General features: G+C 50.6%; 1 protein-coding gene across 2 annotated transcripts in view; it reads left to right on the forward strand.

Moving 5' to 3' along the window:
• The window catches only part of KCNIP3 (potassium voltage-gated channel interacting protein 3), an 84965-nt gene that overhangs the window by 47171 nt on the left and 14358 nt on the right, over window positions 1–23436 (forward strand). The window contains exon 1 of one of the 2 annotated variants that reach the window (XM_043604042.1): window positions 9936–10062. The exons of the other annotated variant lie outside the window; for it this stretch is intronic. Within the exon in view, the coding sequence (XP_043459977.1) occupies window positions 9960–10062 (103 nt within the window). The 5' untranslated portion in view covers window positions 9936–9959. Of the gene's footprint in view, window positions 1–9935; window positions 10063–23436 lie in introns of those variants that run through there. 2 annotated transcript variants of the gene reach the window in all.

The following is a 23436-nucleotide window of genomic DNA, read 5'->3' on the forward strand; positions in this document are numbered from 1 at the left end:
GTTGCTCCACCCTCCAGCCCAATGATTGGGCTGTTTTTCTTGGCCCCAGTCTTCACCATACATACATACATACATACATACCGCATCTTCTTTATCCATTCATTGTCAATGGACATTTGGGCTCTTTCCATACTTTGGCTATTGTCAATAGTGCTGCTATAAACATGGGGGTGCATGTGTCCCTTCGAAACAGCACACCTGTATCTCTTGGGTAAATGCCTAGTAGTGCAATTCCTGGGTAGTAAGTTCTATTTTTAGTTTTTTGAGGAACCTCCATACTGTTTTCCAGAGTGGCTGCACCATTTTTCATTCCTACCAGCAGTGGCAGTGCAAAAGAGATCCTCTGTCTCCGCATCCCTGCCAACATCTGTTGTTGCCCGAGTTGTTAACGTTAGCCATTCTGACGGGTGTGAGGTGGTATCTCTTTGTGGTTTTGATTTGTATTTCCCTGATGATGAGGGATGTTGAGCATTTTTTCATGTGTCGGTTGGCCATCTGGATGTCTTCTATGGAGAAGTGTCTATTCATGTCTTTTGCCCATTTCTTCACTGGATTATTCATTTTTTGAGTGTTGAGTTTGATAAGTTCTTTATAGATTTTGGATACTAACCCTTTATCTTATATGTCATTTGTAAGTATCTTCTTCCATTCTGTTGGTTGCCTTTTAGTTTTGCTGATTGTTTCCTTCATAAGTAATGGTGATTTAAATGAGACCAGGGTTTAGTTTTGTCAAGCAATGAAAAATCCAGAGGTAGGTAGTTGTTAGGTTTAGTTTGGCAACTCAAGTCATAATTTAGGAAACTGTGTCCTTCTCTCATGGCTTCAGGTACAGCCATCATAACCCATTCCAGAAAAGACTGAGGAGAAATGGCAAAAAGGCATATGTCAGCTGAGTCTGTCTTACTTTCTTTAAGGTAGTTTCCTAGAAATCACCCAATGATTTCTGCTTATATCTCATTGGCCCAGACTGTGTCATATGGCCATCTCTAGCCACAAAGGAAGCTGGGAAATGCTTTTCTTTTTTTTAGCAGAATACATTGTTGCCCCCAACAAAATAAGGATTCTGCTAGAGAGAAAGAAAGGAAGAACAGATCCTAAGTCTATGCAACCAGAATTCTCTGCCATAGGGGTAAATGGTCTCATTTCCTCCATAATTAGGGTTGACATGAGGATGATAATTCTTTTAAAGCATCTAGCAGATACCTGGCTCAGACAATGGCAGTGAATATTCTCAGCCTTGAGGAACTTTTCTAATAGCCCATCGAAGAAAGATCTTCACAAAAAACTGACTATGTAGAACGCTCATCAGGACCACCCACAGAGTAAGGGCTCAATAAATGTTTGTGGCATTGACTTGTCTAAGACCCACCCAAGGAGAGAGCATCAGTAAAGGCTGGTAAGACACAATCTAAAGTCTTTTTATTTATTTATTTAAAAAAAAATTTTTTTTTCAACGTTTATTTATTTTTTTGGGGACAGAGAGAGACAGAGCATGAACGGGGGAGGGGCAGAGAGAGAGGGAGACACAGAATCGGAAACAGGCTCCAGGCTCTGAGCCATCAGCCCAGAGCCCGACGCGGGGCTCGAACTCACGGACCGCGAGATCGTGACCCGGCTGAAGTCGGACGCTCAACCGACTGCGCCACCCAGGTGCCCCTCTAAAGTCTTTTTAAAGCCCTGCATTGGAGGAAGTCGACTCTCTTGACTTGATATCACTTTACTCAGTCGGTAGGGTGATAAGACCGTGGGCCTTGGGCCTAGATACTACAAAGAGACAGACATAGTAGCTTGTCTGTCCCAAACTACCCCTTACTTTGTCCCTCATTAGAGAGCTCTGGTTCTGGCCCCAGGTTCAAGTGTCTCCCTTCCTCCTTTAGCTACAAGTAGAGCTGGGCCTTCTCCCTTGCCCTGGTCCTGATTGATCTGAATCATCACGTTTGCATTAATTAGGTTAGATCAGGTGCTAAAGCAATGAGACTCTCAAAACTCAATGGCCTAAGGACAAAGAAGTTTATTTGTCTGTCCTGTGACCATCCTGAGGTGGGTGTGCAGGTTGGTGAATGGCTCTACTCCACGCAGATATACAGGGCCCAGGTGCCTTCCACCTTGTGGCCCTGCCAACTTCTTCATATCTGAACTTAAGAACTGAACAGATTCAGATAATTTTCTGAAATACATTTCGTTCACGAATTCTCATACTTGTTATCTAAAACTCAGGAATCTGATAGATTTGGATGATACAGTATACTGCCCATGACCTGACATTACTACAATAACTTTCATATCTGAATTCAGATATGTGTCGATTTGGATAGTGAGGATCCTCGGGCTATCCACCCTGGCAGTGGGATGAGAAAGCTTAACTACCTACCTTAGTTCTGTTCTTTGGGACCAGCACCTTGCCTGCTGTCCTCCACGGTCCCAGCCTTGCCTTCCATTCCCTGCCCATTTCCCTCTCAGCCACATTTCAAGTTAGGTGTTGGGAAGTGTGTCCTCCTTTAGGGCCATAGAGCTTTCCAAGTTTTCTGCTAGTGCAAGTTAGAAGGGCCCAGAGTTATTGTAGGTCTCGATTACTCACAGGCTTTTGGGAGCCAGACTTCTGGCTTCTACCACAATGTAATTCCCTCAAACACCTGGTCAGTTTCTGGTCCATTTCCTTCTAGTCAGTTTTGTGTTCAGGAACCACTACCAAAGTTCTTTTCTGAATATGGTTCTCCCATAGCTGCTTTATTTCCTGGATTCCTTGTTGTACCTGTTGTGTCTCACTTGAGGCCATCTTTGTTTGGCTGATAAATCTCAAAGGACTTTTGAAAAATGCTTTTTGCAACAATCTTATTTCTATAGTTTGGCCCAAAAGTGTTTGCTTTTCCAACATTGTGAAGCCTTCAGTATATGGTGTCTCCCTCTTCCCTTCTACCTCTATTTTCAAAATAGCCAGCTCTCAACTCATTTCTCTCTTTCTTTAAGAGAGTTTTTTTAGGGGCGCCTGGGTGGCGCAGTCAGTTGAGCGTCCGACTTCAGCCAGGTCACGATCTCGCGGTCTGTGAGTTCGAGCCCCGCGTCAGGCTCTGGGCTGATGGCTCGGAGCGTGGAGCCTGTTTCCGATTCTGGGTCTCCCTCTCTCTCTGCCCCTCCCCCGTTCATGCTCTGTCTCTCTCTGTCCCAAAAATAAATAAATGTTGAAAAAAAAATTTAAAAAAAAAAAAAGAGAGAGTTTTTTTAAGTTTATTTCTTTCTCCCTTAACATCTCAGGGTGAGTGTTCCAGGCTGGTGGGCAGTTCTGTTCCATGCGGTCATTCAGGGACCCAAGTCCCTTCCATCTTATGGCTCCACTCTCTCGTCCCCTTCCAGACTTGTCGTGATCTACATGGCTGAGGCTGGTCATTGACATGTCTGGGTTCTAGTCAGCAGGAAAAGAGAAGACAGAATGAGTTAGAGACTCACTCACTGACTTAGGGCCTCCATCCCCAAAGCAGCACCCATTACTTCCACTGGCAAAAATTTAGTCACATGGCCACACCTGATTACAAAGGGGTCAGAGAAATGCTGTCACCACTGGGCAAACATGTGTCTAGTTAATACTTTTTTGCTGTAGAAGAGAGGAGAATGAGTTTTGGTGGAGAGCTAGCAGACTCTCCTGCAGTGGTGGTCTCATCCCTCTCACTGACAACAGATTTAGGCATCGCCTGTGAAATAATTCCAGCCATGAAACATGAGGAATTGTTCATGAGAAGAATTAACGCAGTTGTTAATGGGTAAGTCTTCTTCACTATAAAAAAGGAGACATAGGAAGAGATGGTCCCTTCTTTTTTCCCAGGACATTGTCATGTCAGGATGTGATGTCTGGAATTAGGCATCCATCTTGTGGTCATGAGGGGAGCAGGAGTAAGGTTGATGATTTGAGGCTGGAGGTGTATGTAGGTAGATACATGAGCCCAGGTCCTTAATGATACTACTGGATCTGAGCTGATTGTCCCTGGTGCCACCCTCCTGCTGGACTTCTGTGTGTGACACTGTACAGTCCCTTATGGGTTAAACTAAAGGAATGGAGGTTTTCTGTTACCTGTTGCCACAAACCTCCCACATTTCATCTGAAGTTGGGCCAGAGCAGAGACTGTGTGGATGGGTTCTGTGTGGCTCCCGGGAGTGTGTTTGATTGGAAGAGTTGGGCAATACCATAAAGCAAAGAGAAGTAGGCTCCTTTGGTGTCACTTCCTAGGTTGTCCTGGCTCTGAGGAAGGAGCATCTCCGGGAACAGGGCCCATCATGTCTGTCTTGGGATGTTTTCACATCCATCAGCTTGTCAGGTTCTCAGAGCTTACTGACAGGCAGGTAAATGTCATCAAGTGGCCACATTTTAAAAGAAGGAAAGGAAGGCTCAGAGCGGTGGCGTGCCTTAGCCAACTCTGCTGACAGGTTAGGGTTGGAACTAGGGGCTTGGCCCTGGTTCTCTTGGACTCCCAGTCCAGTGCTCCTGCTAGTGACACCAGGATAGCCTCTGCTAAAATAGTCGGAGGAAAAGCATCACCTGATATTCCATTAATTATTTCATAAATTCGTTGAGGCAGGTAAAACTTATACCTTCAGGAAGTTTACAATCCAGTGGGAGAACAGATAACAAATAAACGGACAAATAATAAACAAATAAACGGACACAGAAAGAAATAGCTAAACCCACACAGTGAGAACTATAAAGAGGGAAGAGGATGGGGGGGTGTGGTGGAGACTAATAAGGGGGAGCAGGTCAAGGAAGCTACTTGGCAGAAGTGATGCTTAGGCCGAGAACCAAAGGATAAGTAGGCACTAATTAGCTGGGTGAAAAGGAAGAGGAGGAGGAAGAATAGCAGTGATGGCTCAGGGAAGAGCATGCCCAGAGATCTAGAGGTGGGAGAGTGGGGCCCACTCAGGTAGCTGCAAGCATGGCTGGGGTCATGTGAGCAGGAAGGAGAGGAAGGGCCCAACCACACTGGTCTAGTGGGGCATGGCAGGATTGAATTAAAATCGGAGGCTGTGGAGCTGGATCGTTTGGGTTCAAACCCTGACGCTGTGTGTTATCTGCTGTGTGCCCTTCAGCAAAGAATGAACCACTCCGTGCTTCGATCTCTTCCTCTTATCAAATCCCTGCCTTATTGGGAGCTGCGAGAAATGAAGAAGCTGAGTGGAGTTGAAGTGCTTGGTACGTAGTCAGTGCTTGGTAAATGTCAGCTGCCCTTATGGGCCGTGTTAAGGATTTTGGTCTCTGTTCTGCGAGCAATGGGGGTTACATTGATCAAGACCCTTTTGGTTGCAAGGAACAGCAACCCAACTCACACTGGCTTAAGCAACAGTAGGGGGATTTATTAGCTCCTGTAACTGAAAGATACGGGTTTAGCTGTGCCATCAGGCACAGCTGGGTCAAGGCATATAACATTGTCAACTGAACTTGGGCTATTCATTCATCCTGCTTTCTCAAGAAATAACCCCATTCTCCAGCTTGCTGTCCCCACATGGTGGCAGGGTGGCCATTTAGCTACCATAGTGAAAGAGAGTGCCTCTTTCCTGCTTCTCCCAGGGCCACTCATGGAGGTCTGTCATTGTCTTGGCCCCCAGCTGGTACCCATCCTTGAACCAATCCCTGTGGCAGTGGAGGGGTGGTGTGCAGTGGGAAAAGAGGAATTGGTGGTGATTGACCAGTTATATCCCCAAATCTCCGAAATCACTGGCCTGAGGCTGGCAGGAGCAAGGGGTTCCACAAAGGAAATTGGACGGCTGTCGTCGAATCCAGGCAAACATAACCAGGGTTGAGTCAGAGAGCCACTAGGGGTTGTAAGCAAGGGAAAAGCAGGCCCTGACGTCCATCTTGAGATGACCACTCTGGTAGCTGAATGGGGGGAAGAGATAGGAGGAGGACAGAGTGGAGATGGTCACTCTGTTGGTGGTTGGCATCACGAGTCCAGGAGAAAGGGACAATGGCATGGCCAGCCTGGGGGCAGTGGAGCAGAGAGGGGTGAGAAAGGCTCACAGTGCCAAGGTGTGTTGGTAGACTGGGCAGCAATGGGACAGGAAGATTCCAGTCTGGACCAGGGTTTTGGACTGAGCCCCTAGGACGGGGAGCTTGAAGGAAGGGCAGGTTTGGGGGAAGGTTGATACTTCAGCTTTGTAAGCACTGCATCTGAAGAGCTTTGGGACACCCGTGGGGAGGAGTCCTAGAGGCGTTTCTTTGGGATGTGGAATTCCAAGGGCACTCTTGTCTGGTTCCTATGAAATACGACAAGGAGAAATAAGTTGAGTGATGTCTGGTCTGCCCAGGAGAATGTCCTAGAACCAAGGGTGGCCTGCTCTCCGGGAGGGCTGAGACAGGAACAACTTGCTGGGCTGTTTGCCGGGAACGGGTCCCTCAAACAGCATGTGTGAAGTCCCATCCCTCCCTTAAAAGTCAAAAGACCTTTTGAAATCCTTAGGCAGCTAGGTAGTCAGTAGGCTGGGGCAACCAATGAATGTTGGTCAAACTGACAGGGTCCCAACCCACAGGAGCTGACAGTACAGCTGTGGGGAGAAAGGCGAAGCATGGGACGGCATGGAAGATGTCTGGGCAGACAGCCCAAACACAGCAGAGTGGCATGGCTCAGGCAGCAGAGGCCGGGGGGCTTCTGAGGAGAAGGGGGTTGATGCAGGGCTGGTATAATCTGGGGAGGCTTCCTGGAGGCAGAGCTGGAGCGGTATCAGTATTCTAGGCATAGGAAGACCATGACCTTAGGTGCAGGATGCAAGGCTTGGTTTGGGGTATGTCCCAGCCCACCCCCAAACAGCTGAGGCTGAGTTGCTAAAAACTTGCTAAATTGGACCAGGACACCAGGCCTCTCAGAGCCTCCCAGACACCCTGAGGTCTTCAAGTGAGGGCTCAGGACTCCCCAGCCGTCTACTATCATCTGGGGTAGCGCGACTGCTCCCTCCACATTGCCCCTCATCTTTCCCTACCTCTACAGCAGCTCTCAGCACCCTGCACTGCAGAGATTTCTCCATATGTGCCCCGCCCCTAAGCCTGCCCCACCCCCCAAGGCAGGGAGCCAGCAGGGAACACTGTCAACACCCAGTATGCTCCCCGCTGAAGGAGGCACTTGGGGGATGTTAGGGATGGGGCAAATGACCCTCTAGAAGGGGAGCTACAGGCAGCTGGGAAAGGCCTGGCCTGGCACTTCGTGGGTGTGGGGAGGATGTATGGGGCCTGGGGGCTTGTCTGCCAGCTTCCCTGTCCAGGTCCTGTGGAAGAGGGGAGTGTGATAGGGCCATCAGCCCAGCCTCAGTGGACCTGGTTGGCCCCAGAGCTGGCAGGCCCCAAGCTAGTGAGAGAGCAGGGGAGTCAGTTTCCTATCCATTAGGCCCATGGCCCAGGCTGCTAATGCCGAGCGGACATTCTGCTCTCATCCCTGGTATCCACTTAGGCATCGTTAATATTTTACACTGCATAGCCAGGGGATCGATGTCTCATTTATAGCTCAGTGTTTATGAGCAGCCATTGAAGCTTTCACAGGGAAGATGCTCAGGAACACCAGGGGAAACTGAGGCAAGGGAGCAGGGGTGGGCCAGCCTCAGGAGGACCCTCTTATGCCTTCCTTTGCTTGCCCAGTTCTCTGTTTCACACCTGGCACCCTGTACACACCCAGCTCCGAGAACACATCATAAGGGGCCATCAGAGCCCGTGACACAGGCCAGCCCTTGTCTCACTTGATCCCCTACAAGCCCCTGGAGAGGTGGGATTATCATCCCCGTTTTAGGAAACAGGCTTAGAGAGGTTAATGTACTTTCCACCAGACCATTGATTGAGGATTGGTGGCAACTAGCTGGGACACAGGCTAGATTTTGCTCAGCACGTAAGTGTGTAAATTAGAGTGCAGGAGGCTCTTGAGCCTTTCCAGACTTATAAACTTTAGCAACTCATGTGCTCCAACAACGCCGCGTTTCTCGGGCGATCATTAGCATCTGTGCTTGGAACTCTTGCCTCTGGTCAGTGAAAACTCACCGCATGCCCACATAAATGCAATTGAAAGCTGTGCGTTTACAGTTCTTTAAAAATGTCTGCAATAACAGACTTTTAACTAGGTGTGTTAAATAGTGAGATTGAACTACATAGGCCAGAAGACACCCGGCAGCCTCTCACCTCCGTTTCCACTGGAACCGTGCGTTAGGCTGCGTCAGCATCTGCTAGAATCCGGGAGGCCTGCGCTCCACCTGTGCGTCTTCCCCAGTCCGTGCTCTAGCCCTCGGTTTCCTGAACTGTAAAGTGGGGAAGAGAAACGCCCAGGGGGAGCCCTTAAGGATTACAAGTAAACCTAAAGGTTTGGCTCACGGACGCCAGCTCCAGAAGGACCCTCGGCCGGCCGTGCACGCTGGATTTCCCACCCCACCCGGGCGCCGAGCTCTGTGCCTGGGGAGCATCACCCGTTCAGTATTTGTCGAACGAATGACCGAGTGGGTGGCAGAGGTTCGTAAATGGAAGCTACCATTTTTCAGACTCTAGGTCCAAACAGGCGTGGGGCGGGGCTGGATTTCCTAAAGCACCGGGCGAACTGAGGAACTTGGTGTTCACAGCAGCCCGCTCTTCCCGCGGTCTCAGCTGGGGGTTGGTGAGGACACCTGGGGAGTGCAGCGCCCGCCGGAGGGCAGCAGAGAGCCACGGCTTCCGCCCTCAGGTCCGGGAGTTCGGGTACTTGGTGGATCCCGGGCTCCGCCCTGCCACGCCCCCACCTCTCCCCTTCCTTTCTCCTTCCTTTCCTACACATCGCCCCTGGGCCAGGAAGAGAGCGATCCACAAACGAATTAGCACTCCCGTGCACTTGGCATCCGCTTAGCTCTTTCCCACATCCGGAAAGGCAGGCAGGCACCAGCCCCTCCATGTGGAGGAGTCCGCAAGTCCGTGACTCGACCAAGGTCATGCAGCAAAACCAAGAGTGAAACTCAGTTCTGTAGTCTCTAATACCAAAGCCCACACTCCCTCCAAAAGTCTGGAGCGCACACGGGTTTCCAGAACTGGATAACTTTGGATACCAACTTTTCTATTTTCAACGGGGGGCAGACCAGGGCCAAGTTCAACCTCCAGCCGAGGGCTGATGGTGTGGGAAATACCCCAGGGAGAGAGGGCTTCCCCGATCCCCCGCAGGCCCGCTCTGCGCTGGCCCGCGGGGCGGTGAGCGGCGGAGGCCAGGCTCTGCACCCCTCCGCCAGGAGACTGGAGCTCCGACTCCCCGCACAGAGCGAAGCTGCGGCTCCCTTCCTCTCCGGCCTCCGGCCCCCCTCCCCAGCCACTCAGCCCCCACCTTGTACGGGCAGTTGGGTAAAACCACCGACCGCGCGGCCTCCGGGGGGGATGGCCGGGTGGCGATGGCTGTGCGCCAGGCTCGGTCAGGGGGCTGGGCTGTGAGGGGCGGGGCCACCTCCCTCCGCCCCTTCCCGAGCTCGCGCGGGAGGGGGGGGGGCGCGCCGGGGACGCCTCCCCGGGTGGTCGCCTTGCCTAGGCCAATGAGCGCGCGGGGAGCGATGGAGGCTGGGGCGGCCGGGAGCACCCGGGACCCCCGCAGCCGCCGCGCCCCCGTGTCCCCGCGCCCCCGTGTCCCCGCGCCCGCGGGGCTGGAGAGGGGGCGAAAGAGGCGCGGCGCCCACGCCGGCCATGGAGGCGTCTCTGGCCCGCGCCGGCCGCCCGAACTGCGCTCCGCGCCGTCGCCGCCGCGCCTCGAAGTTTGCCGGCTGACTCCGAAAGTTGCGCTTGGGCTCTGCCGCCGCACCGCGTCCAACCTCCCGGCCTGCCCAGTTCGCCGCCGCCGCCCTTCGCGGGGCCTCGGCCCCGTCGACACCCGCAGCCCCGCCTGCCGGGGGATGTGAGCCGCGGCCTCCCCCAGAGGCCGGGCGGGCTGCACTGGCCCCGGCGCCTCCCGAGGCACGCGCGGGCGAGGGGCACGCCCCGGCCCCAGGCAGCCCGGGTCGCCATGGGCATCCAGGGCATGGAGCTGTGCGCCATGGCCGTGGTGGTGCTGCTGTTCATCGCCGTCCTCAAGCAGTTCGGCATCCTGGAGCCCATGTCCATGGAAGGTAACGCGTGGCCATCCGCCCCTCCGCCGGGGCCAGCAGTGTGTAGGGAGGGAGCAGCAGTCGCGCTCCCGGGCGCGGGTCTGCGGGGCCCCGCGAGGTGAGGCCCTCGGGCACTTTGCGCTCAGCGGCTCTGGCCTCCAGAGCCGCCGCCCCCTCCCGACTCCTGAGGGCTGGGCCTGGAACTAAGGGGATGGAGAGGCCTGGGGCTCCAAGGAGCACCGGAGGGGATGGACTGCGGCGCTAGGGTGGGCGTGAGCGAGATGCCTGCTGACACCCTGAGCCATTCTAGGCCCGCAGGTCCGGGCCACCCCGGGTGAGCACAGCCGGCTTGGGCCGCCCGCCCGTTGGTGGGGAGGTGGCTCGGGGTGTAGATGACTGGAAGGATCCTCAGCCCAGGGTGCCTTATGATGGGAATGATAGGAGACCTCAGCCACATCACGGGGGTTGCCCCTTTCGCCCCCTGCCCACATCCAGTTCCCCCTCCCTAGGCAAGGCTCAGGCCCAGGGGCTCAGGTAACCAAATCCTCGGCACCACATTTCTGTCCCAATAAAATATTAATTGAGGAGACAGACCTACTCTTAAATCAGACAGTGGACAGTCACCCTGGGACCCCTGACCCGAGCCCTTCCAGCTGCTTCCCAACCTTTGGCACCTCCCTAAGACTTCTGGGCAGGTTAAGAGGAGAAGCCCCTCTAGGGCACACCCATTCTGAAGGGGACCTTGACCCCCCAGGGCTGTAACTTTCCCTCCCCCCCACCCCCACCCCCAGATCCAAAGAGGCGGTTGCAGCCCAGTACCTCTGCACGGTGGGGCCAGCCTGTCCTGTTCTGTCACCTACACTCCCTTGCTGTCCTCTCAGAGGAGGACGGGCATTCTGCCTGCCTCAGCACTCTGCTGACCTTGCCAGGCGCCAGCTCCTGGGACTGAAACTCAGAGACCCAAGCAGGAGAGGGAGGAAGAACCTGTCCTTGCCTCTGAACCACCCGGCAGCCCCCCCCCCCCCCCAGCCTGAGGATGTGCCCCCAAACTCCTCTGAGGGCAGGACAGGGCACAAGGGCTTGAAGCAAGGCCCTTCCTCCATTTTGCCTTCAGAGCCCAGAGCCGGCTCTTTACCTGAAGTCCATGGCTATGTGCCCTGAAGAAGCCATCAGGCTCCATCACACCTTTTCTAGGTGAGTTCGTGGGACCCAAAGAGAAGGGATGTGATCAAGGTGGTTCTGAGAGGTGCCACCTTGAGCTTTAAATTTTACTTGGAGAGGAAAATTGCCCACGCTGGGCCTGCACTTGTCTGGATGGCGACCCTGACTGGGGAATCTGTGACAGGGGATTTAGTGGGAATGGGAAATGCCTTTGCTTGGGGTGAGATGGGGGGATGAGCATCCCCTGAGGACCCGCGCCTCCCACAGGCCACTAGCCTATCCTGTATACCCTATCTTTTGCCCACCTGGAGTCTTCGGTGGGTGTGGATGGTGGTTGGTGCTCAGGGAAGCCATAGCCCCTACATCCATCTTCCCCATTTCCTGGACCGTCGTGGGGCCACCAGGGGCCAGGAGGACTAGTGGCCTCATTCTACTTGGTACTGCAAAACCTTCCTACCTGATCCCAACTCCCAGGTGTGGGCCTGTGAAATTTGCCTTGGTGACGTCTAAGGAAAAAGGGATTTCTTTGCAAGGTGGATAGTATGCCCGAGACTACCGACGCTTTATTCAACCTGCTAAAACAAAAACAAAACAAAAAAAAAAACCACTTCAGGCTCGAACAGAGTGCCTCCTTTCTGGTACGGTTAGCCACCTGTGCCCTTTGGAGTTGTGGTGTCTTGAGGCGGTGGGAGGAGCGGAGCCTCCGTGTCCGCCAAATCTGAGCTGGGATCCTGCCACCCACACGTGCTGGCGGTAAAGCTTCCTTACCCTTTCTGAGCCTCGGTTTCATCACCCGCGAAGTGGGCCGTGGCAGACTTGTAACTAGTCAGTGGGGCTCTGAGGCCTCCAGCACCATTCTTGGCATGTAATAAATGTGCAAACTTTGTGAGCCGTTGGCATCACCAGTAATTAACAATGGAGTGATTACTGGCACTAACAGGACTGATTTGTGGTTGAAGACATTCTCTCACTGAAACAGGCCTCCCTTCCTGCATCAGAAGGCGAGGGTTAGACGTTCCAGATGTTCCGTGTTGATGGGGAGTGGTGTCCTTTAAGTGCCTGGAAGGCCCATTGGCCAGGTGGTGTCTAAGGGACTGTTAGATGGGGCTGCATGTCGTTGTGTGTGTGTCTCTTGTCCCCCCTGAGCTTCCGTAGTTCCCATCTGTGAGACACCAGAGTTACAATGCCCCTGGGATTGTTAGGAACTAATAGATCTGGGTTCCAGGGATGCAGCCTTCTAGAAGTAGCTGCCGAAGCTGAAAGGTCCTCTGTCTGTCCTGAGTCTCCTGTCAGTGTCTGTCTCTGGGTGACTCTGTGGGGGGAGTTCCAGCCTGGTCTGGTCACTAGCTTACTGGGTGACTTTGGCGCCTTTAACATTCTTGAGCCTTAATTTCCTCATCTGTAGAATTAGGATAAAAGTATGTTTTCCCCTACCCACTTCCCAGGGGTGCAGTGAACTAAAGCACTTTGGAAAAGTTAAAAGCAGAATTCAAATCTAAGGGACTCCAAGGGTAGGGCACACCAGTAAAAAGTGACCCTGGGCTGGTAATCCTTGGTGCTTGTTTGCAAGCCTAACACCAGACCTTTTTGGCTACATCTGTGCCCCAAACTTGACTTTGGCTGCCGTGTTTCTTCTCGCAGTCCGGATTTCCTAAGTTCTAGACTCGTAGCTCTCAGCTGAAGGCAGTGTGGCACCTCAGTGGCCATCTGGTGATGTCTGAAGACATTTTTTTTTTTTTTTAATTTTATTTTTGGGACAGAGAGAGACAGAGCATGAACGGGGGAGGGGCAGAGAGAGAGGGAGACACAGAATCGGAAACAGGCTCCAGGCTCCGAGCCATCAGCCCAGGGCCCGATGCGGGGCTCGAACTCACGGACTGCGAGATCGTGACCTGGCTGAAGTCGGACGCTTAACCGACTGCGCCACCCAGGCGCCCCTGAAGACATTTTTGATTGTCGCAATTGAGGAGAGAGTGCTACTGGCATCTAGTGGGTAGAGGCCAGGAATGCTGCTGAACATCCTGCAAGGAACAGGACGGGACCCCCGAGAAAGAACGATCAGGCCCAAATGTCAGTAGTGAGGTTGAGAAGCCTTTCTCTGGAAGGAGCAATAGGGGCTAGGTGGCCAGGGCCTAGAACAGCTGCTTTTCAGCCCTGACTTAGTCACTGACATGCTGTCATTAACTTGGCAAAGTCCCTCTTCCTTTGTGAGCTCTGTTTCCTCGTCTATAAGTGGGGCGTTGGATTAGAGGCACCATCTCCCCTGGGAACTTTCCCTGACCGCTCTGGCCCCCTGGCCCTTGGGGTTGTGTTAGGTGACACTGTTCTGAAATTTTCTGTGTCCCCGTCCCCACCCCATATGGCCTTTCCAACGGTGTCAGTGACTTGCGTCTATACACTTATGGCCCCAAAGCGTGCCCAGCACTGCCTGGCAAACAGCAGGTGTTGAGTAAGTATAAATTATATGCCGCGATCACCACACATTTAGTGAGCACTCTTTGTATGCCAGGCAGTATGAGGCCACCAGGAGCACAGGTGATGCAGGGGCTTGGCCCTCTCTTTAGGACATCCCTGGGCAGGTGCCCTCTGACGGGAGACCCCTCTGGCTGGGGAGGGGACAGGGAGGCTGAATTGTGACATGGGAGTATAGGCGTGTGAAGAGACAGAAGTGTGAAGGGGAGAATCAGGGCGCCCAGATGGAGGTGTGCACGGCCTGACCCACTGCCCCTGCTCTTCCCTCTTTGAGGTGGCCTCGCAGCCCTGGCTGACAGAGGCGGCCTGGGAACTTGCCGGGTCCACAGCTGCCTCTTGGCTCTGAGCAGGCCTGAGGGGTGGCCATTACTCCTACTCTTCTCTTGCTCTGTATCTCCACCCAGCGCCCCCTGTTGCCTTTGCCGGGGGGGCCAGCCGACACTCACCGTATCCCAGCTGGCGTCCTCCTTGGCAGGGTCTGCCACCCTTTGTAAATTGTCTGTTCCTCGGGACCCCTAGGCAGTTTCCAGGTCTGACGCTGACGACAACGACAGCAGCCCGCATCTAGTGAGCGCTATCTTTGGGCATCTCCTAAGTTTGTCCCCAGCAGCAGGCCCACTCTGTAGATGAGGAAACTGAGGCTTGGGGAGGGTAAGTAACTTCACTGAAGTTATCCAGCCAAGGAGTGGCAGAGCCAGGACCTATACCAACTCTGGCACGCCTGTCCTGGATGCGTCTCTAACTCCGCAGGGCCAAGGAGCCACGGACACGTCCTGGCCTCTCACAGTGAGGGCGCCAGCAAGGCAGAGTGGAGGCAGCCGCCTGGGTCCAGATCCAAAGTGGGCAAAGCCTCCCTCATCGAGCTGCTGTAAAGACTAAATATGTGCCTGTGTGTAAACTCTCGTAAAGCAACGCCCAGCACAGAGTAAGCACTTTAAAAGTCCTACCTCTTGTTATTTCTTGCCAAAAACGTGCTAGCCCAAATTCCCCCCAGCGTCACACGTCACTAACCATGTACTAGGAGTTAGTGGGAGAGGAGAACGCACTTAACAGGCCCTTCATTGCGGTAGGCGCCCTTCCTTATGTGCTCTGTAGAGTCCTCGTCCTCCCCTCCGACAGGCCCAAGGCTCCTGGGCGGGGCTCTGGGAAAGGAAGGAGAGAGCCAGGCTCCTTGTGGGTGGCTTCTGTGGGATAGGAAGGCAGGACAGGAGCCTGAGGCCTGTTGTTGTTGCTGTAGGATGGGGGACTTGGGCAAAGCCCCCTCCCTCCCCAGGTCAGTGCCTCAACTGTTGCATATCTAGTGGCTTCAAAGTGGCTTAGCCACAATCTCAGATGGAGTCTTACCTCGAAGCCCAGGACCCCCTGACAGACAGAAGGGGCGTTTTGCCCCACAGTGGTCCCCACAGGGGCTCCTCAGTGAGACCTCCAGGTCTAGGGGTCACCTGGTCAGCAGGGACCCGGCGAGGGCTGAGACCTGCCAGCTGGGTAAGAGGGATTGGTGCCAGCCAGTGGGGTCCGCACTGTGGACAGAGTTTTGCTGCCAGAGGAGCCAAGATGGGTGCTGGCTGAGCAAAGTAGGCGCAAGGGAAGGTTTTGCAGCTGCCTCCAGGGGACCCTTGCACAGCCGCAGGGGACTTCCCCGGGCTCTCGTACTAGGTAGGCAACAAACGCCCCTCACCCGGTACCTGGTGTGCCTTCGCTCAGTGATTTAAAGATTTGGACCCACCTTTCACAAGCCCCTCTGTGCAGGTGGGTCCTGCACAGAGGGGGCCGTGCGGCGTGGGGTCAGCATCCTGAACTGGAACTTTTACTCCCCTGGGAGGCGAGCCCAGTTTGTGATTTGTCAGGCTGCCGTATAGAGTTGGAACATTCAGCTTTTAGAATAAAATTTTTAAAGCCTCATGCCTTGGCTCCTTTGGCAAAAATGTTTGTTTGATGGAGAGGTTAAATCTTTTGTCGCTGAGCCCCTGCTAATCAGTGCAGTCGATGGGGTGGGGGATGAGTAATGTCCAGGACAAGCCTCTGGAGCAGTGAGAGAAGGGAGAGGCGGAAGGGAGGCTATGGACGCAGGTCGACTTCAGTCTGGCTGAGCAAGGCTACTCAGTGTTTTGAGGGAAGCTGTACAAAATGGCTATTTAGATCCATTAATTGCCAGCACGCCCCGTAATTGCACACGGTGGGCGTGATGCCTCTGGCGGCTCCTAAGAGATCTGGCTGCGTCTCGGCCGGAACAAGAAACAAACCAGAGGGATGGCCCCTTGGATTTCTCCCGTGGATACGCCAGGAGAGGGGTGTCCCCCGGTGTCCCCTGAGAGCATGTGGGGTGCCCAGGATGGGGCCGGATGCTGTGGGGGTCAAGAGGAAACCAGGTTCCCTGCTCCTGAGACAGTTCCAGACAGTTCCGTGGCCTTTCCTTGGAGCATATGTGTGTAGAGGGGGTGAAAGGAAGTGGGGGAGGGGAAATCTCTCTTCCTCTTCTCATATGGCTACCAGTCCTATTGGATTAGTGCCCCACCCCTATGACCTCATCCTTACCTCCATTACCTCCCGGGAGCGCTATCTCCGAATGTAGTCACACTGGCTTTGAACTTCAACGTATGAATTTGGGGGAGACGCAACTCAGTCCAGACCACTAGTAAACAGAGAAATATGTGTCTGGCAGGGAATCATGGCCGAATGGACAAAAGTGGAACAGAGATGAAGGATAGATAGGAATGGGGAGGGGGCATCTCGGAGGAGGTACCATTCGAGGAGATGCCTGAAGCAGGTGTGGGTTCCGAGGGAAAAGCAGTAGAGCCAGAGAGAAGAGCAAGTGGGGGCCCTGCAGAGGGAGTGTGCCCGGTGGGCTTGACGGGCACAAGGGGGCCAGAATGGCTGAAGCAGAGGGAGCAAAGGCAGAGACCTGGGAGAGGAGGTCGGAGCTGGGGGCGGGGGCACATTTATTGGCCATTTAAGGGCTTTGGTTTTTATATTCGGAGCTTGGGGGAGGTTGCTGAACAGAGGAATACACAAGGATATGTTTTCAGCAGCTTCCTTCAGCGCTATTTGAAAACTAGACCTATGGACCCAAGGCAGAAGGAGGGCAACATGCCTGGAGAGATGCCGGAGCCCTGGACCGGGGTGGGAGCAGCGGACGCGGGAGAAGGGGTCAGAGGCGAGATGTACGTTGAGAGTTAGAGCTGGCTGGCCATGCACGTGGATTGAGTGCTGGGAGGAAGATCTATGCCCAGAGTTTGGGCCCAAGCACTCGACAGGATGGAGTCTCTGTCCCCCGAGCTGGGGAAGGCTGTGGCTGAAGGTTGGGGAGAGGGAAGATCAAGAGCTCAGTTTGGAAATGCTCCATCTGAGAACCTCCTAGACATCCAAGTGCAGATGACAGGCCGGAGTCTGCCTGCTACTGGAGTCTGGAGGCCCGGGAAAAGTTAGCCCTCCTTCCCCAACTGAGTCTTGATTTTTAAAGTAGCTCTTCGATTCTGCAGATTTAATGAGTGTAACATTGTTTCCTCGTTGCTCTCAGACGCATTTTTCATACTAATTTTGTTTTTGTTTTTGTTTTAACGTGACATTTATTGTCGAATTGGTTTCCATACAACACCGAGTGCTCATCCCAACATCATACTAATGATTTTGACCACCTCTTTGCATACCTATTAGCCTCTTCAGTTTGCTCATCTCTAACTTGCCCATCTGTATTCGTTGGTCATTTCTTTGGGGATTACTGTCTTTTTCTTATCTTCCAAGTGTCCTGTTTGGTCCAGACCAGCGGTGTTTTGTAAGGCTGCCATATAGAGTTGGGACACTGTAGTGTTCTCTCTCTCATTTTCTCTTGTTCTGGGGACTCTAATTACTTTTAACACTTTAATCTCTATTAAATTCAAATATGTATTTTATATGTGCCTTAAAATAATAATAAACACCAATGAGCCTATCCTGCCCACCCCCCACACACCTCCACTGTCCGAACTAGAACATCACCAGCCTGCCCCTCTCTTGACTTTCTCTTCTCCCTCCCCAGGGGTTACCACCAGCCAGATTTGCACTTGTCGTCCCTGGATTTTCATTCTTATTTATCATTTTATCTCTTACGTATCCCTACAAATTGTTTGGCTATTCTTGGTTTTGAATTTTATAAGAAATGGAGTCATACTGGTCTCGTAGGACTGGTTTTTCATCTAACAGTGTGTTTCTAACTCATCCACATTGCCATGTGTTCTAGTTCATTTCATCCAGTGGATGTCGCACAATCTATTTATCTGCTCTATTGTCAGTGGGCCTGCGGTCAATTCGAGCTATTTTTTTTTTAATGTTTATTTATTTTTGAGAGAGAGAGCAGGGGAGGGGCAGAGGGAGAGGAAGACACAGAATCTGAAGCAGGCTCCAGGCTCTGAGCTGTCCACACAGAGCCAGATGTGGGGCTCAAACTCACGAACTCTGAGATCGTGATCCGAACCGAAGTCAGATGCCCAACTGACTGAGCCAGTCAGGTGCCCCCAAGCTATTGTTATGGTAGAACACTGGGGTGGCTGCACTCTTATTTTTCAAGCACATGTACCTAGGGGAGGGTTACTGCCCCCTAGGGTATGCAGATGTATGCAGCCTTAGCATGAAAATGCAAATAACCCCCCCCCCCCCCCCCCCCCCCCCCCCCGCGTGTGCGTGTACTGGTTAGCTGCTCACAAGCATGCTTAAAAATTCCCATTGGGGCGCCTGGGTGGCGCAGTCGGTTAAGCGTCCGACATCAGCCAGGTCACGATCTCACGGTCCGTGAGTTCGAGCCCCGCGTCGGGCTCTGGGCTGATGGCTCTGAGCCTGGAGCCTGTTTCCGATTCTGTGTCTCCCTCTCTCTCTGCCCCTCCCCCGTTCATGCTCTGTCTCTCTCTGTCCCAAAAATAAATAAAAAACGTTGAAAAAAAATTAAAAAAAAAAAAATTCCCATTGACCTCTGTTCTCTCCCTAGCCAGCTTTTAAGGATTGGCCAGCTTGCTTATTTCATTGTTACTATTTCCTGCCAATCTAGCTGTTGCATTCCCAATGTAATTTGCATTTTCCTGTTTATTAATGAGGTTGAGCCATCGTTCATGTATTTCTTCATCTTTCCAGTTTCCTTTTTTGATGATTATCTATTCCAGATATTCTTTTTTCGTTGTTTTCTTTAAACACTGTACGCTGTCTTCGTCCATTCTGTTGAGTTGTCTCTAACCAGCCACGGTGCCCTTTTTAAAACAGAAATCTTTCATTTTGATGTGATCGAATTCATCCACTTTTTATTTTCCTTTCTGGTTTTTGAACTTTGGAAGTCTTAAGAAATCTTTCCCCATCCTTAGGATAGCAAGAGATTCTTTCACATTTTAACTCAATAGCTTATCTCTGACATCTGGCTCTTTAGTTCATCTGGAGCCCATTTTTGCACGTGGTATAAGGATGGGATCCAGGGGCGCCTGGGTGGCGCAGTCGGTTAAGCGTCCCACTTCAGCTCGGGTCACGATCTCGCGGTCCCTGAGTTCGAGCCCCGCGTCGGGCTCTGTGCTGACGGCTCAGAGCCTGGAGCCTGTTTCCGATTCTGTGTCTCCCTCTCTCTCTGCCCCTCCCCCGTTCATGCTCTGTCTCTCTCTGTCCCAAAAATAAATAAACGTTGAAAAAAAAAATTAAAAAAAAAAAAAAAAAGAATGGGATCCAGATTTCTGTGCTGGGCCAGTTTTCCTAAAACCACCTACTAAACTACGTGACCCTTCCACAAATCTTCTGTGAAGTTCCTGCTATACCTCCGTCTCTTTTTTGAGCTCGCTGGGTCTGGTTTTTTTTTGGTGTGTTTGTCTGTTCTTGTACCAACCACACAGCTTTATTATAGTGACTGTGACTCTATATTAGTATTTAATGGGAAAAATTCCCTTTTCACTCTTCCTTTCTAGATTTTTATGGATTTTTATTCCTCCATGTACATTTCAGAGTAAGTCTATTGGGGTCCTCAAAAAGTCCCACTGGATTTTTAATTGGAATTGTGTTGAATTTGTAGATGACTTTGGGGGAGAAATAGTATCTTCATATTATACGGTCCTATCCAAAATGGGATGTCTCATTTGTTCAGATTACCTTTCCATGTAGAAGTCCTTTGAGTTTTGGTTACTACTTAGATACTTTTGAGGTTTTATTGCTGTCATGAATGTTATATATGTATATTTTAAGTGTTTTATTATTTATTTTTCAGAGAGAGAGAGAGAAAGAGGATGTGTGAGGGAGGGGCAAAGAGAGAGGGAGAGAGAATCACCTAGCAGGCTCTACCCTGTTAGCACAGAGCCCAAAGTGGGGCTCGAACTCACGAACCATAAGATCATGACCTGAGCCAAAATCAAGAGTGGAATGCTTAACTGACTGAGCCACCCAGGTGCCCCATGAATGTTATATTTTTAATTATATTTTCTAGGTGGTTATTACTGGTGTAGAAAATTGCTATTGATTTTTGTAAATTCATCTTGTATCTGGCAACCTTACTAAACTCTCATGTATATTGATTTTTTTGTCCCTGTAGGGACCGAACATCTACAAGTAATGTTAGTTTTATCCTTTACTTCCCAATTCTTAAATTGTTTCTTTCTTTTTTGAAATTTCCTTAGAGCACTGGCAGGATATCAATTAGTGGTAATTGTGGCCAACTTTGGCTTGTCCCAAATCTTAAAGGAAATTCATCTAAGTCTTTGCCATTAAATCTAATATTTTCTGTAAATAAATATGTTATTTGCAAATATAAGCTACATCAAGTTAAGAAAGTTCCCTTCTATCCTAGTTTGGTTAGTGTTTGTTTAATTATAAATAGATATGGATGTTTATCAAATGCCTTTTCTGTATTAAGGTTTTCATAATGATTTTCCCTCTGTGTACTATTACAGATAAAACCTTTTTTTTTAACTTTTTAAATTTTTTATTTAAATTTTTTAAATGTTTATTTATTTTTGAGAGAGAGAGACAGAATGCAAGTGGGGGGAGGGGCAGAGAGAGAGGGAGACACAGAATCTGAAGCAGGTCCACGCTCCCAGCTGTCAGCACAGAGCCCAGCATGGATCTGGAACTCACGAACCGTGAGATCATGACCTGAGCCAAAGTCAGACGCTTACCTGACTGAACCACCCAGACACTCCAAACCTTATTTTTTTTAATGTTTATTTATTTTTGAAAGGGGGAGGGGGAACACAGTGGGGGAGGGGCAGAGAGAAGCGGGACAGAGGATCTGAAGCCAGCTCTGCCCTGACAGCAGAGCGCCTGATGTGGGGCTCACATTCATGAACTGTGAGATCATGATTTGAGCTGAAGTTGGGCACTTAACCGAATGAGCCACCCAGGCGCCCCCATATAAAACCTTCTTGATCGTGATGTACTTTTTTTTTAGTACAGCTGGATTCAGTTAGCTAACATGTTGTTTAAGGTTTTATATCTACATTCAGGGTGCCTGGGTGGCTCTGTCAGTTAAGCATCTGACTTCAGCTCAGGTCATGATCTCACGGGTTCATGAGTTCGAGCCCCATGTCAGGCTTTGTGCTGACAGTTCAGAGCCTGGAGCCTGCCTCACATTCTGTGTCTCATTCTCTCTGCCTCTCCCCCACTTGTGCTGTGTCTCTGTCTCTCAAAAATAAATAACTGTAAAAAAAATTGTAAGGTTTTATATCTACATTCAAAAGTGAAATGGGCGTGTAATTTTCATTTGTTTTTCCAGCTTTACTGAGATATAATTGACATATAACATTGCGTAAATTTATGAGACGATTGGTATAATAAGGTTAATTAATGCATCCATCATGTCACATAATTACCCTTTGTGTGTGTGTGTGTGTGTGTGTGTGTGTGTGTGTGTGCGCGCGCGCGCGGGCGCGCGCGCATGCGTGCATATGTGTGGTGGCGGTAGAACATTTAAGATCCGTTATCTTAGCAACTTTCAAGTATGCAACACAGTATTGTTAACTAGAGTCTACACGCTGTACATCAGATCCCCAGAACTTACTCATTTGATAACTGGAAGTTTATACCCTTTGACCAACATCTCTTCATTTCCCCTATCCCTCAGCCCCGGCAACCACCAATCTACTCTCTGTACCTATAAATGTAGTTTCTTTTTTTTTTTTTACTTTCCACGTATAAGTGAGACCATACAGTATTTGTCTTTCTATGCCTAACTTATTTCACTTAGCATAATGTCCTCAAGGGTCCAGCCACTGGACCTTGTCACTGTAATTTTCATTCTTGTAGGTCCTTGTGTGATTGAGGAGTGAAGATTACTGGACTAGTAACATGGGTCTCCGGTGATTCTTCAGAAAAGCAGTTTGTATGGAGTGGTGGGGAAATGCCCCCTAGGAGTAAGTTCATTCAGGGGAGACTAGGAGAGGAAGTAAAGACAGAGAGTTAAAGAAGAGAAAAAAGAAATAGCTGGAGGGGATGGTAAAGTTCGAGGAAGTTTTGTTTTCTTGTTTTTTATTCAGTGGAAGAAATAGCAACAAGTTTAGGATATTTGTTTTGTTTTTATTTTTTGGCCCATAGGGGCCATTACCAGTCACAGTAACGTTCATGGGACATTACCAGTCTTGGCCCATTTAAATTTTTTTAATGTTTATTTAAAAAAAAATTTAATCTTTATTTTTGAGAGAGATAGAGAGAGTGTGTGTGAGCGGGGAGGGGGCAGAGAGAGAGGGAGACACAGAATTCGAAGCAGGCTCCAGGCTCAGAGCTGTCAGCACAGAGCTCGACACGGGTCTCAAACTCACGGGCCGCAAGATCATGACCTGGGCTGAAGTCGGATGCTTAACCGACTGAGCCACCCAGGCTCCCCAGTCTTGACCCATTTAAAACCCCTCTCAGTCAGTTAAGCATCTGCCTCCTGATCTCAGCTCAGGTCTTGATCTCAGGGTCATGAGCCCTGCTTTGGGGTCTGTACTGGGCATTGAGCTCTGCGCTGGGTGAGAAACCTCCTTTAAAAAAAGAGAACCCGTCTTTCATTTTGCTATTTTTTCCCCTTTTATCACATGTCTTTCTCCTGTAGGCAATTATCTAGTTTTTATTTAATATGTTTCTACTCTACATATAGGTCCCCTTTATTGGTGCCCAATTCTACGAATTTTGACAAATGCATAATAATGTAACCACTACCACAATCAAGATATAGAACAATTCTATCCCCACAAAAAATTCTCTAAGGCTGCCTTTTTTTTTTTTTGCATTCAACACGTCCCTTGCTCCATAGCCCCTAGTAGCCGCTGATGTATCGTCTTTCCCCGTGATTTCCATAATTTCGTCTTTTCCAGATGTCATACATTAACCAGCCTCTCGAGTCTGGATTAGTTCACTTGCTAATGCACTCGAGGTTCATTCATGCTGCTGCGTATATCAATAGCTTGTTGACTTTTATTGCTGAGTGATATTCCATTGGGTGAATGTACCACAGATGATGTATCCACTCCCTGGTTGAAGGACATTTGGGCTATTTCCAGCTTTGGGTGACTGTCAATGAAGTTGCTCTAAACGGTTGCGTAAAAGTTGTTGTGCTCGGTCTCTGTCTTTCAAAAATGAATAAACATAAAAAAAGAGGCGTGGAGTAGTATTTCCTTGTGGTTTTAATTTGTATTTCCACAATCGCCAGTGGTGTTCGACACCTTTTTATGGGATTATTTGCCATCGGTACGTCCTCTATGGTGAAGTGTTTGACCAAGTCTTTGCCCACTTACCAACTTGAGTTGTTTTCTTACTGTTGAGTTTCGAGAGTTCTTCACATAATCTGGATAT

Source organism: Prionailurus bengalensis, chromosome A3 (assembly GCF_016509475.1).
Source record: "Prionailurus bengalensis isolate Pbe53 chromosome A3, Fcat_Pben_1.1_paternal_pri, whole genome shotgun sequence".
In the NCBI taxonomy this organism is placed as follows: Eukaryota; Metazoa; Chordata; class Mammalia; order Carnivora; family Felidae; genus Prionailurus; species Prionailurus bengalensis.